The sequence below is a fragment of the Marmota marmota genome, unplaced genomic scaffold, assembly GCF_001458135.2.
Source record: "Marmota marmota marmota unplaced genomic scaffold, marMar, whole genome shotgun sequence".
NCBI classification, from domain to species: Eukaryota; Metazoa; Chordata; class Mammalia; order Rodentia; family Sciuridae; genus Marmota; species Marmota marmota.
Genome location: NW_026000026.1, coordinates 5,456,294 through 5,472,329, shown reverse-complemented (window position 1 = coordinate 5,472,329; position 16,036 = coordinate 5,456,294). Strand labels below are relative to the sequence as shown.

Sequence of the window (16,036 nt, the reverse complement as noted above, 5' to 3'; positions counted from 1 at the left end):
AAAAAACCAAATCCAAAAGCAAACAGCCAAATCACCCAAAAAAAAAAAAAAATCCCTGGACATTCAAATAAAAGCACAAACACTGTAAAAAAAAAACCCATCAAGCATTTATGAAGGCCTCCCAGATGTGAGGCTCCTGGTTGACATATTCTAATGTATTTTTGTTTTACAGATGAATGAAATTGAAGTATGTCCAGAATGTTATCTAGCTGCTTGCCAAAAACGAGATAACTGGTTTTGCGAGCCTTGTGTAAGTTGGATTTACTTTCCTTATTTCATTTTCTGAACTCTGTCTTTGATGGCTCAGCCTTCTCCAGGGGGCTTAGGAGACGAAACTTTGGATGAAGTTCTAATACGTGTTTTTACTGATAAAATAACCTAGATAGAATAAGCCTCCTAGGCTGTTCGTGTGCAAGAACTAGTTAACCCGGGAGAACTGCAGAACCCAGAGTCGAAGGGAATTCGGTAGGAATGTGGGATGCAGGCAGGGGGAGGTGGGGGATGTGGGATGTGGGGGACAGGACATGCATGATGTGGGTCACAGGGTGCATGAATAATGCTGAGAGTTTTGAGAGTATTGATGAGTGTGTCATCCACAAATCTTCTTGGGCCTGTTTTAAGAAGGTTAGAAATCTTTCATGGATTAATGTTATAGATTCTCCTCCAGTCCATGGTGGTATTTTCTTTCTTTTTTTTTTTTTAATTAGCAAAGAGCAAAGTTCAGCTTTTTATTGAAAATGTTAAGAGCTGTCAAAAAGACCAAAGCCTATGCTTGAACCTTGGATTCTTGGTTTCCATTTTCTTCTCTGGGGCAGAGGGAGGGAGGGGAGGGACCTCCTGCTGACATAGCACCTGCTGCTGCAGCCCCCCCACCAGCCCTGATGTTGCAAATGCAGCTCCCCAGTGTGGACATTGGCCAGGGCCTTGGCAGACAAACCAGGCCAAAAAGATTCAACATTTACACCACCTGCCCAACAAGGGTATTGATCTTATCCTCTGTGACAGTCACCTTGTCCTCGTGAAGGATGAGGACAGAGTAGATGCCAGCTCAGGGACAGAGGCCATGGCAGGCTGCAAGTTGAAGTGAGATCTTCACCCCAGGTGGCCTTAGTTTCCTTGGAAGGACCGAGTACCTTGGTGGCATCTGAGGAGAGAACAAATCATGGTTCTTGCAGGACCTAAAGACACCTTGGTTTCTTACTGTGGATCTGAATTTCCAAAGTGGTGTTTATTTTTGCCCTCTGTGACGCTGGAGGTCAAAGCCAGGGCCCTGTGCATGCCAACTGGTATTTATCAGAGAGAAGTGTATGGGGGGTGGGTGGGTAGAGGGGTGGGGCTGGAGGGCTGGAGGGGCATGACCGGGCAAGTGAAGGGAGAATCAAAACGTGCCTATGTCCCTTCAGGCTCTTGGAGATAAACACCTGGATAGCTGGGGCTCAGTGGCAGAGCGCTTGCCTAGCACGTGGGAGGCCCTGGGTCCGTTCCCCAGCACCACATAAAAAAACCAAATAAACAAAATAAAGGTATTATGTCCATCTACAACTAAAAATATATAAAAAAAAATGAAAAGAATAAACCCAGCCTCTGCTGCCCTCTGTGCTGACCCAGGGCACGTCAGCCCACACTTGGGGGGAGAGTGGCGTCAGGGCTCTGTGTGGTGCAGGAAGGCGAGTGCCTTGCTCACAGCCATCCACGTGACAGTGGAGCCAGGACTCCAGCCTAGTTTTGTTGTCCTCAGGTTCTGTCCCCTCCCCTTTGGAGCCCTCCCCAGCTCTGTGCAGGCACCGTGGCCCCCCTCTTTGGGGAACCCCACCGGGGCCTCTGTGGCTGTCTTCTCCCCGCCATCTCGCCCTCCCCAGCCGGGAAGTGTGTCTCACTGCCAAATGTGTGCCAACTCTGGGTTCTGTTTTTCTTCTAGAGCAATCCACATCCTTTGGTCTGGGCAAAACTGAAGGGGTTTCCATTTTGGCCTGCAAAAGCCCTGAGGGATAAGGACGGGCAGGTCGATGCCCGTTTCTTTGGACAACACGACAGGTGGGCGTTAAAAACAGGCTTTGAACATGTAGCTTCACCCGAACCTTTGACACTGTCATTGGATAAGAAAAGAGGTGGAGGGTATGGCTATTATTTTTATTATTATTACCATTTTTTAAAAGCTGATTTTTCCTCTTGTTGTTCGCTGGTATGGCTGTGATTTGTTTACTGTTGTGATACCAACCCTTGATCTCGTAGTGGGAAATGTTTTCCTGTGCTGTGTTAAGCCTGATAATGTGTGGGCTTCAGTTTTTTTACAGGTACGTTAGAAAATAATCCTACTTTAGTGGTTTTGTTGATCTAACTGGCATCGGAATGAATTCCTGGGCTATTTTAAGTGCTGCCGTCCTTTTTTATTTTTTTATTTTCGCGTCATAAATTAAATCTCTGTGCAAATTGCTTTTCAAAATAATGCTTTCAGGGATCAGATGTATTTTCCCAGATTGCCAGTAAATGAATCTCTTATCATCCTGCTGGGTAGTTCCCTCCTGTTCCCTTTTCTCTGTAGCTAACATGGGAAATTACCAGGGGCTGCTGTTTTGACAGGTGTGAGCCTCCCCTCCCAGCATCTCTGCCCTCCCCATTTCCGCCACACACCGGGAAGTGCCTTTCAGCTAATAGCAGTTCCCTTTGGGGCAGAGCCCCTGCGCTCAGAACAACAGGTAGACAGGGATGAGCAGGTTTATACTGCAGTCCTCTCCTGGCAAGTTCCCTTAGGGTTAAATGAGGCACACACCGGACCGCTACTGCCCCTGCAGTTTGGAGAGTACATAGGGGAGTCTGTTTAAATACACGCAGCACAAATTATACCCCACAAGGAATACACAGAAAATGCAGTTTGTATTCTGATATGTTGCTTGAGGTCTTGCAGATCAAAGAACAGTGTGAATTCCAAAGTAATCCACTTCCTTATTAGGAATCCCGACAGTGCTTTGTCAGGAGACCAGATGGAAATTCCTTGATAGGGCACTGGGTTTGATAGGAGGTATCATATTTGGATTTTAATGGCTCTTGTTGGAAATCTGCTGGAAATTCTTTTATTAAATTTTCATTCAAAGAAGTATACATTTGCAGCCTGCTCAGCCTGGGTGCTGGGTGCTGGGGACGCGGGAGTGAACAGGCAGGCAGACACCATGGCTGGGAAGATGGGCCACACCCAGGAGTCCGCTGGGCTAGCCATCTCCATCAGGAGGTGGTGGTGGGCCTGGTGCAAAGGTTTGGGCAGAGTGGGCAGCAAGAGCAGAGGCTCAGGCAGGGAAGGGTGGACCTGGTGTGTGATTAGAACAGGGAGCAGGGAGGAGAGGATGGTGGGAGACCGGGTCCCAGGGGTGGGCAGGAGTTGTTGTTCTTATTTGAAGAGCTGGAAGAATCCTTGGCAGCCTTTTGATCCCATGTCCTGATCAGAGCGTGGGAAAGTGAGCGGTCTTGGTGATTCAGGATTCCTATTCTGTAGGCTGGCACAGTGTGGGGACGTGCACTGGGATGTAGGTGACAGGGATAGCAGTGCTTGCCCCACATAGCAAGTGCACCAGGAGCTGAGTCCATCATCCAGCTCACTCTTCTGGGACCATCCTGCAGAGACCTCTGGTCCTTCCCTTGACAGCCATCCTCTGAGAGTGGCTCAGGTTGCGAGAAGGAAGAGCGTGGGCTTTGCTCCCTGGTGGGCAGAGGCTGTCCCCACAGCTCGCAGCTTCAGTCTTTGGTTCTAGGTGGGAGCCGCCGGGGAGTCGGCCCTTTGTGTTAGGTGGTGAGACTGCCCTGCCCCTCTGAGCGTCTCTAGTACCCCCTACCCTGCAGAGTGACTGTGTTGCCCTGTTAGTTTGAACTTGGGTGAGGGGGCCCAGGCAGGGGATTTGATAAAGACCGTCTACAGTGCTGCAGTGACAGAAAAACCCTAAAATGTCCATCTGTTCCGAGTGTCAGAAATGACCGGCATCCTGTGTCCTGACAGCCACCTTTCTGCCCATGCCTGCTGGGGAGCTTCTCCCCAGGGGAGTCCCTCTTTCCAGGAAGGGTTGCTGCCTCCCCAGAGGCAGGCACAGGGGGGCAGGCTCAAGGACAGCTGCTCTGGTGGAACCCAGCAGCAGGACCCAGAGTCCAGGCTCATTGGCACAGAGGCCAATGCACTGTCCTCTGCTCGGGGAGCTCAGAGGTGCACCAGAGGCCAATGCACTGTCCCTTTCTCAGAGAGTTCAGAGGTACACCAGAGGCCAACCTACTGTCCCTTGCTCGGGGAGCTCACCTTGGGGTGGAGGAGCCAAAACATAAGCCTGAACACGCCCAAGTGAAGTAGGTCGGCGGAGGGAGAACTCAGCGCGCAGCTCCTGTCAGCTTAGTGAGTGCTGGCGTGGGCCTGGGGGCTTCTGCCCGACTCCAGGCGTGTTCCCATGCATGCCTTTTGTCTTCTAGAAGAATTTGCTTGTGTTTTTTTTTTTTTTTTTTAAGTTTTATGATAGACCTGCACATGCACAGCCAAGTTAAAAATTTAGGAACTGGGTTGGGAGTGGTGACGCTGGCCTGTCATACCAGCTACTTGGCTAAAGCTGGAGGCTGTCTTGAACCTAAGAGTTCAAGGTCAGCCTGGGTAACATATCAGGATCTGTTTAAAAAAAAAAAAAAGACTAGACGACGACAACAACAACAACAATGAAAAAAGAACTATTTTATTAAATACTTGCAGATTTTTTTTTCCTGTTTTTTGGGAGTTACTGGGGATTGAATTTAGGGGCACTTGACACTGAGCCACATCACTAGTCCTATTTCGTATTTTATTAGAGCCAGGGCCTTTCTGAGTTGCTTAGCACCTCTCTAAATTGCTGAGGCTGGCTTTGAACTTGTGATCCTCCTGCCTCAGCCTCCCGAGCCCAGCTGGGTTACAGGTGTGCGCCTGGCTCAGAATTTCTTTTTAAGCTAACATTAATTGAGTACTGCTTGTGCAATAGGCACTATTTTAAGTCGCTTTTTTTGGGGGGGGGGTTTATATTTTTGTTTTTGTAAGTTGCTTTTATCTTTTCTACTGATAAGAACACGGGGGGCCCAGCAAGGTCAGTGCTTTGCCCAGGGTGACTCAGCTAGCATGTAGCCAGACTGGCTAGAACCATGAGAGTGTAACTCTAGCCCTTGGGCCCTGTAGGGTGCTGCTCGGGACCTCTCAGGACATGTCCTCTCCCAGAGACTTTATATAGTAAAGCAGATCTAATTTCCCTTTAAATATTTTCTAGGCTCGTTTTGAGGGAAAGAAGCACTTTCCCAAGGCCCCTTTGAAGGCACCTAGGAACTTGGGAGGAGACAGTTATGTACTTGAAGCACACAAAAGTCTGGGCAGAAACAGGGTCACAAGATGTGGCTGCAGGCTCAGGAGTCCCTGGTGGTGCCTGGCCCTTGGCTCAGGTCCACTGTGTCTGCTCCACTGGGGAGGCCTTGGGGACTTCACCTCCTATCAGATCCGCCCTGTCCGGCCCGCGAGCGACTGGAGAGAGGCCTTTGTCTCCGATCCTGAGGGAGGTAAGGCTTCAGGCCGCAGCAGGAAGGTGGCTGTCAGGATGCTGGTCATTTCTGACACTCAGAGAACAACTGGACATTTCAGGGTCTTTCACTTTTGGTTTCTGTCACGAGCCGCTATTGTCAGAAGCCAAGAGTGGCAATAAGGCACCTGTGTGCTCCATCCCACCCCCGCTGATGCCTTACTTCCTCTTAAAGCACAGGACTTCAGGGTGGACTGTGGGCGAGGGGGAGAGGTACTGCTAGAAGCCCACAGTTTTGCTTCTTTTCAAAGCATGAGAAGGCGGGACTCTTGGTCCAGGTCCTGCTCCCACTGCTCTGCACGGCAGAGAGTAGGTGCCCGCTTCTCCCCGGGAGCAGGCGCAGGCATCCGTTCCCAGCACCCACTTGGCTTCTCCTTGGTTTATACCTGGATTGAGCTCCTGTCTGTGAAACCCAGAGGGATGCCCTGGAAGACCTTATTCCCACCACTTAGCAGTTACAACCTCTTGAGCTGGGTCATCAAAAGTGCTGCAGGCTGTGTTCTGATGTCCCCGTGCCAACGGTGCCATCACCCACAGTATCTGTCCAGGTGTGCCAGCCCCCTCCTGCAGCCACGAGGCTCGCTGGTTCTGTGAAGCAGCCAGTTTTTTTCTTTTTTCCCCCTTGCTGTCAGGGGTCTGTGCGGAGTGTGCTGGGCCGTGGGGCATGGATGCTGGGAAGATGGGACTGGAGGGTGCCCACCTGAAGGCTTGGAGGGCTGCTTTGCAGTGATTTTCCCTTGTGAATTATCTCACATTCACAAACATGAACCTCCTTCTAGGAATGGGTTTCCGAAGTCCTAGTCCCTTTTAGAATAGCAATAAGAAAGCTGTTTGTGTCCATGTGCAGTTGAGGGAGATCTGGGGAATACCCTTTTTGAGGGTACATTGGAGGAATGCAGTAACTTTTTTTTTTTTTTAATTCTCTACCAGCTCAAAACCAGAGGGGATTTATTGTGTGTGAGAGTGTGTGTGTGTGTGTTTAATGGATTAAAATGACTAAGACTGTCGAGCCTTTTACTATCTTTGCTGAGTTTTGCTGTTCTGTGTTCTGTCCTCGTGGCAGAACATGCCTGTTAAGTGGATCGTTAATTAAACATTGAAACCAAGTCATTTATTTTAAAAAAGAATAAGTATTTAAGAATCTTGGCAAACATGCTAGGCTAATTTGGTTTGTATTCAGGAAAAAAAAAAAAAAAGCCTTGAAAATCACTAAATTTGACTTGAACTTTCTTTCTCTTTTGCCCTCCCAGGGCCTGGGTTCCAATAAATAATTGCTACCTCATGTCTAAAGAAATTCCCTTTTCCGTGAAAAAGACCAAAAGCATCTTCAACAGCGCCATGCAGGAGATGGAGGTCTACGTGGAGAACATCCGCAGGAAGTTCGGGGTCTTCAATTACTCTCCCTTCAGGACGCCCTACACGCCCAACAGCCAGTACCAGATGCTGCTGGATCCCGCCAACCCCGGCGCGGGCACGGCCAAGACGGACAAGCAGGAGAAGGTCAAGCTCAACTTCGACATGACGGCCTCGCCCAAGATCCTCATGAGCAAGCCCCTGCTGGGCGCGGGCGCCGGCCGCCGCATCTCGCTGTCGGACATGCCGCGCTCGCCCATGAGCACCAACTCCTCGGTGCACACGGGCTCCGACGTGGAGCAGGACGCCGACAAGAAGGCCACCTCCAGCCACTTCAGCGCCAGCGAGGAGTCCATGGACTTCCTGGACAAGAGCACCGGTCAGCCCCGGGCGGGGGACAGGCGGGACAGGGGACCCCAGGCCACGTGGGCCAGGGAAAGGGCTCCCGCGGGGTGGGGCTGGCCGTGAAATCAGGCCTGGAACGCAGAACCGAGGCCGAGTCCAGAGGGGGGCTGGACGGCTCCTAGCGGCTGGTCACGGGATTGGATGGGTGGGAACACGGTTTCCGGTGGGCGGAGCCTCGGGCCGCTGCTGCTTCACCAGAACGGGGTGGGGGGGGTCNGGTGGGGGGGGTCAGTGGGGTTTGGCCCTAGCGGGTCAGGGTCACGCCCCGAGCTGGGGAGGACGCGCTGGGGACCAGGCTTCTCCCACCAGCCGGTCCCCCTGGGAGTCCTGATACCAGGCTTCCCGCCTGATGGCCCAACGTGGTTGCTGTAGGTCGCTGTAGTTCACGCTCCATTCACCGATGGCTCCCTGCCCCCTTGGGCGCCAGCGCCCGAACCACGCAGCCTCCGCGGGAACTGCCGGATTTTGCTTCCCTGCCTGCAAATTTTCTTTGAGTGATTAGATGGGATCCTTGCTCTGGGGGACCTACAAATGAGATTAGTGTTTCCAAAAGGCTCACTAGAGTTCATTCCTTCACCTGGGTGGAGGTGGCCAGAAATCCTTTTAGATTTAGATGTTCACTTCTAATGTCACTGCCTCTTGGACTAATCACAGCAAACTCCCCATAACACTGTTCTTCTTTAAGGATTTTATTTTAATTAAATAATTGACTTTTCAGTACATTCACATTCAGTGCTCAAATATCACAGAAACACATAAGGTAAAAAGTCCTTGGGGCTGGGGTCGTGGCTTGGTGTAGAGCGCTTGCCTAGCACATGAGAGGTATTTGGTTCGATCCTCAGCACCATATTAAAAAAATAAATAGAGTTGATATGAAAATGCCATTGCAGATCTCCCTGGAGTTGTCCTGCTCCTTCAGGGTCACCTGTCTCACAGTTGCATTGCTTATTAGGGACGTGTGTGGAGCATTGGGGCAGGGTGCTTGTGGTCTCAGTGCCTCGGTTTCCCCTCTGTAACGTGAGGATCTTAACGGTTTGCCTGGGAGGTTCTTGTAAGTAAGAGGAGTTGGGGTGCACTTAGGACAGTGCCCCAGACAGCAAGTGCTGGCTGCTGCTTCTCCTGGTGCTGCTGCCCACGTGGGTCAGGGAACTGATGTCAGCAGTGATGGCTACTGGCTGAGAGGGAGAAAAGTAATGGTGACTTGAAAGAATTCTTTCTTCCCCAAAAGAATTCGGTCATGTGTTGAATATTCTATGAACGTCATTGCCTTCATGAGGAAGTGGTTTTGCTCCTTTTCTTGAATTGTGGTATCACGTTTTTTGTTGCTGTGCCTTTGAGATATGGGCACAGAGAACCTTCTGTACCCAGCATGATGGTTCCTGGTTAGCTGGCTGTTGAGAATGGTGGAGACGGGGACACCCAGGGCATGTGCCTCATCTCAGGGACTTCACCCATGGCCGCCATGCAAGAATGTGGCCTTGGGGCTTTCAGATCTTGATATTCTTCCAGAGAAATGGAAAATGTGGATTTTTTAAGTAAAATCTCCACTGATTAAATGTCAGGCTGAGATGTCTTGGGGTGCTTTCTGGGGTAGCACATGTGCAGTTGGAGCAGCAGCTTTAGACTTGGGGCTGAAATGCTCACCTTCAGTCGACGCCCCGCCTTCCCACTTGCACCATAAAACGATTTTCACTTCAGATTTTTTTTTTTTTTATTTATCATAATAAGCAATGGGAGACTAGAGCCCAGCAATAGAACTTACTAGTATATTACGACTGTGGAGCCATTAAAGATAAGAGAGTCCCGAAGGATCAGCCATCGCTCTTCAGGAGACTGCTAATGACCCTAAAGGTAAAATAATGATGGGGACTTGGTGGCTGTGCACTCAGAGGTTCACACCGATTCTGCTGCGCTGTCCCTGGATGGCTGCAGGGAGGCAGAGCATTGGATCTGGGTGGCTGCAGGGTCTTTGTTATAACAGACTGCAGCTCTGCGTGTACCCTGGGGTCCCCCAGACTCGCAGTGCAGCTGTAGGGTGTTGTCCCTGGAGCCACATAGCTTGTGTGGACAGTGTCAGAAGGTCTTTCCTTTTGTCCCCTTGTTTCTGACCAGAGGTCCTTAAAATCTTACTTTAATTCCATGCATGGTTCTGTGATGGTCTGGATCCCCTGGACCCTCGGCCTGTTGGTTTTCATAGAGAGCTTGAGAAGGTGGGATTTCAGTTTTGGTGGCTACGCTGCGAGTCCCCGTCACTTTCTGTGGAGCTTTGTTCCATTGTTGGGTATTGGATCTGCAACTCAGCTTTGGCCTCTGCTAAGTGAAATGTGGTGTAAGCCCCTGTTTTTAAATGGCTTCTTGTTTTTTTTCCCTTAATGCCATGAAGTTCACTGATGTTAACACATAAGTTGCTACAGTAAAATAAAAAATGCTGGTGTGTAAAGTGCCACTAGTTCTCGTGGGCCACATGTCAAGAAAATACAGTTTGTACCATTAGAACACATCTAATGTGTTTAATTTAGCCTCTCTCTTCCTTCTGGAGCGGCAAAGGAGAGGGATAAATGGCCTTAGACTTTGTGACAGAATTCCTCATCATTTGGGTTTTTAGGTGAGAAGCCAGTAGATTCCCTTTAAACTTCAGGGTTTCTTTCCTAAATTATAACTCTCTTGCTCAATATGTGCTCGGGACTTGGCTAATCCTGAGCCCAATAGTGTAGGAAACAGGGATGACACTTAGAATGTTGTTGTTGTTTTTTTTTTTGGTGGCACTGGGATCAAATGCAGGGCATTGGCATGCCAGGCAGGGGTTGCACATCAGAGCAATCCTTGATCTTGCAATCCTCCTGCCTCAGCCTCCAGGGTAGCTGGGATTATAGGCATGCTCCACCCCACCCAGCCAGAGTCATTTTAATCTTATAAATTGCCCCTGTTTCTATAAGGGGTCAAATAGTAGATATTTTAGGTCTTAAAGATGTATTTTGCAGCTGTAGACATGAGGTGGGTGAGTTCTAATAAAACTTGTTGGTGGACACTGGAATTTGAATTTCGTGTGACTTGCATGCTTTATATGAACTTTTAATTCCTTCTTCCCTCCCAGCCACCTAAAAATGTCAAATCCTCGTAGTTTGCAGGTCACATGGAACAGGTGGAATGTCAGATTCCGCCCGTGGCCCAAGTTTGACAACCACTTCTACTGACTGAACGAGTTAGGGGCAACTCTGGGCCAGAGTCCTCGTTTCATGGGTGCCATCCAGGGCCCTGCAGAGCGCAGGGGAGGCACAGAGCCTGCTTCCTTCCACGGCAGCCTGCTGCCCTCTGCTGTCCCAGTCACAGGAGCATTTTTTTTTTTTTTTTAACAGGGAGCAGGAGCTATTAACAGCCCCCATGCGACACAATGGAGACAAAGCTGTGGCTTATCCAAAATCCTGCTTTAAAGAGAAGACCCGTCATGTCATAGGATAGGAAAACCATAAAAGTAGTTTATGACAGTGACAAAATACGCAAGTCGCAGCACAAAGCCACAAATTGGAATAAGTTATTCTGTAAAATTTCTAAGAGACTTTGGAAATCTCCCTTTTGTTTGGAGGATTAGAGGCGCAGACATGGGCCCTCCTTCTCCGGGCTGGATTTGCTCTCTGAGAAGCTCTTTGGTCAGCGGGAAGCCGTTAGCTCACGGGTTCCTGGAGTGCCGCAGGCTTGATGGCCAAAATGGTTCTCATTCTCAGTGGTTTTTCTGGTTCCTCATTTCTGTAGGCCTCCTGGCCAGAATTGATGCCTTCACCAATATTGGCTTTCAGGATCCCCGTGCAAGACATTAAAGTGAATTAGGGCAGCACCCTGGGGCCTGCTCTCGCCCCTCTCGGGGCTAATGGTCCTTTGGTGTCGTAGCTCCACTGTGGGGTACCAGTCAGGGAGCAGGGAACACGGTTCTATGTTCTCCATCTCATGGTGACATCAATACTTCTTTGTTGTGAGATAATTGTTAATTACCAGAACTAAAGTCACTAACGATCCCACCTCCCACAGTCAGCCCTCCGATGTTATTTTAGGGCCTTTTGGGGGGTAGGTTTATAGGTCACACTATTAAACTGAAAACTTGAAATAGTCCCCCAAGGACCGGGCTGCTATGGAGATGCATAGGTCAGACGTGGTGGAGACTGTGGTGAGAAAGCAGCAAGACACAGCTGTCCCGACCTGTCACACACGTCTGCCTGTGTGCACATTTGGTAACACTGCCACACGTGCTCATTCTTCTGATAAGGGGGTGCATTGCTAATGTCTGTGTGTTTTTGTTATATTGTAAAGGAGATGCTTATAGCTCACTAATGGGTCTTGATTGACCTGTAGCTCTCAAAATGTGGACCGATCTACTGGGGCCTTGTCTTGCAGCTGGTTCTGGCTAAGGGAGCTAAGCAGGCTTCATATTGCCAGATTGGTGATATTTCAAGAGCATCCGCAAATGGTTTTTCAATTGCAAACTACCCCAATTTTTACGCTCTGTCTCAAATTTTCTAAAAATTTCTCTATCCTGAATCGAACGTATTTGTGAACTGCTTTAGTTCGTGGATCCCCTGGTTTCCATGTCTGGTGAAAAGGGTGTAGGATGTTTGTTGTTGTTGTTGTTTTAATTTTGAGCCTCGCTTTCTTTCATTATTGAGATGGGGGTCTTGCTATGTTGACCAGGCTGGCCTTGGACTTCTGAATACATGGGATCTTCCTGCCTCAGCCTCCCAAGTAGCCGAGACACAGGTACATGCTACTGCACCTGGCATCTTAACCCTCCAGGTGTGTTTCTGTGTTAGTAAATAACCCTTAGAAACAGCATTTGCCCAACACCTCTTAGCCCACCCTAGACCGTCCGGTGTCAGTCTGCCGCTCGCTCACTTGTCCCGAGGCACCTGAGCTTGTGCAAGGTGCAGCCTTGAACATACAAGTTGTTTTCAAGTTTTGTGAGTTCTGCACATTTAGCATGAATCATTAAGTCCTCCACCCACGCCCGCCCGCCCCACTGCCGGGTGTGTGGGAGAGAACGAGGGGCACATTTTTCTAATTTAATTCTAAGACTCCTATGTTTCATGGAGTCAGAATAGCACTTAGCTCAGGCCAGGGTTTTGTAAATGGAGATAATAGATGATGTGTTTTAGCCCACACTCGTGAATTGTACATCAAAGTGTAAAATCTGATTAAATTATTTGTGACTTCAAAGGCAGTTAGTTCTTCCTTTGGGCAAGATTTATGGCTTTCTAGAAGGATTGGCGTCTGTTTTCAAAGTTTAATTGAAATGTCTAGAATGATTTAAAGCAGTATTTCTCAACCCTGGCTCTCTTGACATTTGGGCTGGACAAGTCTGTTGTGGGGTCTCTCCTGTGCACTGTAGAATGTCCAGCAGTGTCCCTGGTCTCTTCCCCTGAGATGCCAGGAGCACCCACGTCACGGGATTGCAACAGGCAAAAATGCCTGCGCACATTTATTGCCAGATGTCCCCGGGGGCAAAGTTACCCCTCCGGTCCCAGTTAAGAACCTTGGATTTAATATATGTCATATGTCAGTCTTTTGGACCTTAGCATTGGTGATATGATTGTTTGAAGTTCTTCAATATTTTAATTTTAACGTTTAATTTTGTGTCTTTTTCCTGAGTACACAATATTCCGCATACTTTGGAAGAGACCCAAGTGCTTCTTTCAACTTCCTTCAACTTGACATCTTCCTGTGTCATCATGTCAATATGCTGTGTCCTCCCCTCGCCTCCCCTCCCCTTTTCTTTCCTGGAACCCAGGGCCTTGTGCATGCCCGACAAGTGCCCTCCGTCGTGGCTGCATCCCTGGCCCTATATCTTTGTGTCACTGGTCACCCAGCCTTGTTTGTAGTAGGGCACCATATGAAGATGGACTCCACTGAAGTTTCTGTATGAAAACGTCGTATTTGGATGTCTTTATCGTGTCTTTGTTGCTTGTCATGACCACCTTAAGGAGAGGAGAAACGGAGTCCTCATTCTTGGGTGAACATAGTAGGTGCTCAGGACGGTTGGGCTGTGACCTGGGGGTCCGGTATCCTGGAGGAACTGCTCTCTGACATTCTCACAGCCACAGGGAGCCATAAACCGATGTCACCTTCGATGGCCAGCAGGGGAGAGCTCTGAGGTGACGTTGGGGGACCAGCGGCCAGTGTGTGGGCCAAGAAGGAAAGGTCCAGTTCTGGAGCGTTTTGGGTTTTCAGGTCAGGGCCTTGTGTTGGACGTGTGTTTCGTACTGCGTGTGCCCTGTGCCTGACACAGAAGGGGAGCCGGACACCCCCGGCCTCCAGGACCCTGTGCAGCGTGTGTGGAGACAGGACAGCAGGAGTGGGGGTCACGGAGAGGCGGGGTGAAGTGGGGTGCACAGACCCCGGTGAAGAGTCAGGTCGTTGGAGGCCCGAGGGCACTCGAGGAATTGCATGGGTGGAGGGTGTTAGACTTGAACTAACAGGGGATGGTCATGGCATTAACTGGAGGAGGAGGACGGTCAGGTACAGGACATTGCGCAGGCTGGGGAGGTGGGACAGGTGCATTTGGAGGTGGCGTGGGAGGTCTCTTTCTTAAGGAGATAGAGTTCTGCCCAGATGGGATCTGTGGGTTGCTAGATGACCCCAAAGCTGTGTTCCTTCCTGAGTCTGTGAAGCTTTGCAGTCCTAGACCCCCGAGGGGTGGGTGGGCCCTCTCCTGTCCAGACCCGTCTCCGCTGGAAACCAGTGGAGACCACCTCATTCTTGCCACAGCCATGTGGTGTGACCATTTCTTCAATCCTAATATTTAAAGTTTATCAAAGGAAGCATTCGTAGAGTTAAAAGCTTCCAATTATTATTTTTAATACACATGCATGTATATAACAGTTAAAAAAAATGACTTCACCCTGTGTGTTGCTAAAACTCCCAGCAGGATCTCAGGTAGGACTGTCCTGCTAGAGCCCCTGTTGGCTGCACTCGCCTGCTGTTCACTTCAACTTGACCCCGTAAGCAGGGGACTCTTCTGCGTTGGGTTCTGTGTGCTCAGCGGCTCTGCTGTCTCTCAGGATGAGGTCTCCTTGTCAGTTCCCGAGAAGTTCCTGAATCATAGTTTAGAGGAATTAGAGAAGCTCTGGTCCTCCATCTGCACAGGGAATTCGTTATCTGGATCTTTTTAGCTACCACAGATCTCGTCTGCAAGGAGGTACGACATACACGAACAATTATTTAAAAGTGCATAGTAAAGATCTTACTGGTCATGTTTCCTTAAAATGCCCTTGTGTTCATCTTGTTTCTTTGTGTCCCGTGGTAATGACGGTGATAGTGGCAGCAACGCCCCCAGTTGAAGGACTGCTCTGTGCCACGGCTGGGCCAGTCTGCCCGTCCTCACAGTAGAATGGACCTAATTGAATATTTTTAAAACCTAATTCTCAAGATGATTTCTCCCGTTAACTGAGCGCTTGCTAACCATGAATGGATGGGCCCATCTAGCCCTCACCCCTGCCCCCGCTTCACGGGAGACAAGGATTTCCATGTGGCATTGGGGGCCAGGTAGTTCTTGGCTGTGGGGTGTCACAGGACATTTAGCGTGTCCTGGGTCTCTCCCCACTAGATACCAGCAGCAGCCCTGCTCTCCTCGTGCTGGCCACCAAAATTTTCCGTGCACATTGCCAGTCCTGTCCTGGGGGCGGTGATGGGGGGTCGGGGGTGCATTCGCTTCTGGCTGAGAGTCACGGGTTCAATGATGAAACCGAAGCCTTCGAGGTCAGTGAGGACATAGAAAACCAGCGCCCAACAGCAAGCAAGGGTCAAGCACTTGGTAGGTTCCAGCTGAGGCTCGGGTGACGGGCAGTTGCGGGACTCACTCCCCACAGGAGGTGTCGCCTTCCTCCTCCCCTCGGATCAAGCTCTGAGAGTCCCCCTCTGCTGCTCCCAGGTTGGGGCTGCGGGGCCGCCTGCCCGAGGCCACCCAGCAGGCCAGCAGCTGGGCTAGGATTTGAACTGCAGTGTCTGCCCCCCGACCCCTGCTTACTCCAGGCCCCCACAGTCTTTCCCACCAAATTACATGAAGAGAAAGTCGACAGGTGCCGGGCCGAGCTTGGCTAATGGACACCGAGCCTCGGAGCTGTGTGCAGAGCGAGCCCGTGGGGTCCCTTTTCTGCACATCTGTGTTGGGAAAGCGAGGGGCTGGAGGCCCGCCCCTGCCCCCAGTGGACGAGCGCTTTTGAAGTCCCTGGGGAGTCTCATTCCTGCTCCCTTTGCCATCGGTAGCTGTCTGTCAAGACCAGGTCACCTCAGAGGTTTCTTGCCTGTCTGAGGAGAACTGGCCATTTGTCGTGGGTCACAGTTTTAGACCCAGCTGGTTTAGAGCGGCCCAGCAGGCCCGATGGTACAGTCCCAATACAGTTGAGTGGCCAGGGCCAGCGGGCAGGGTCTGGGGGGGGCTCTGCTTGGCTCCTTGGTTTCTGTCCTCCTCCTCTCTCCCCCAGCGAAGGGAGGCGCAGGGGCAGCAGGTGGATGGTAGGTGGTTTGAGGTTCAAAGCCGCAGGCAGGACCACCTTCTTCCCCTGTTGAAGTTCCGAACACAGAAGGAGGGGAGAATCACCAACGGCTCCCTCCATCTGGTCCTGAGCGGGGCTGTCTGCAGCCTGGGAACCTCTGGACCAGTCTCTGCAGAACTCCCCGGGGCTGGCTGCTCCCCGGCAGGTGTGGGCTGTGTGAGCCGCCCCTGTCGTCGTCCCCCC

At 50.5% G+C, this 16,036-nt stretch overlaps 1 protein-coding gene across 30 annotated transcripts in view; it reads left to right on the top strand.

Moving 5' to 3' along the window:
- The window catches only part of Zmynd8 (zinc finger MYND-type containing 8), a 97,478-nt gene that overhangs the window by 47,707 nt on the left and 33,735 nt on the right, over positions 1 to 16,036 (top strand). For all 30 annotated transcript variants that reach the window (XM_048810805.1, XM_048810812.1, XM_048810814.1 and 27 more), the window contains 3 exons: positions 173 to 250; positions 1,919 to 2,034; positions 6,809 to 7,290. In XM_048810805.1, coding sequence (XP_048666762.1) covers positions 173 to 250; positions 1,919 to 2,034; positions 6,809 to 7,290 — 676 coding nt within the window. The remainder of the gene's footprint in view (positions 1 to 172; positions 251 to 1,918; positions 2,035 to 6,808; positions 7,291 to 16,036) is intronic.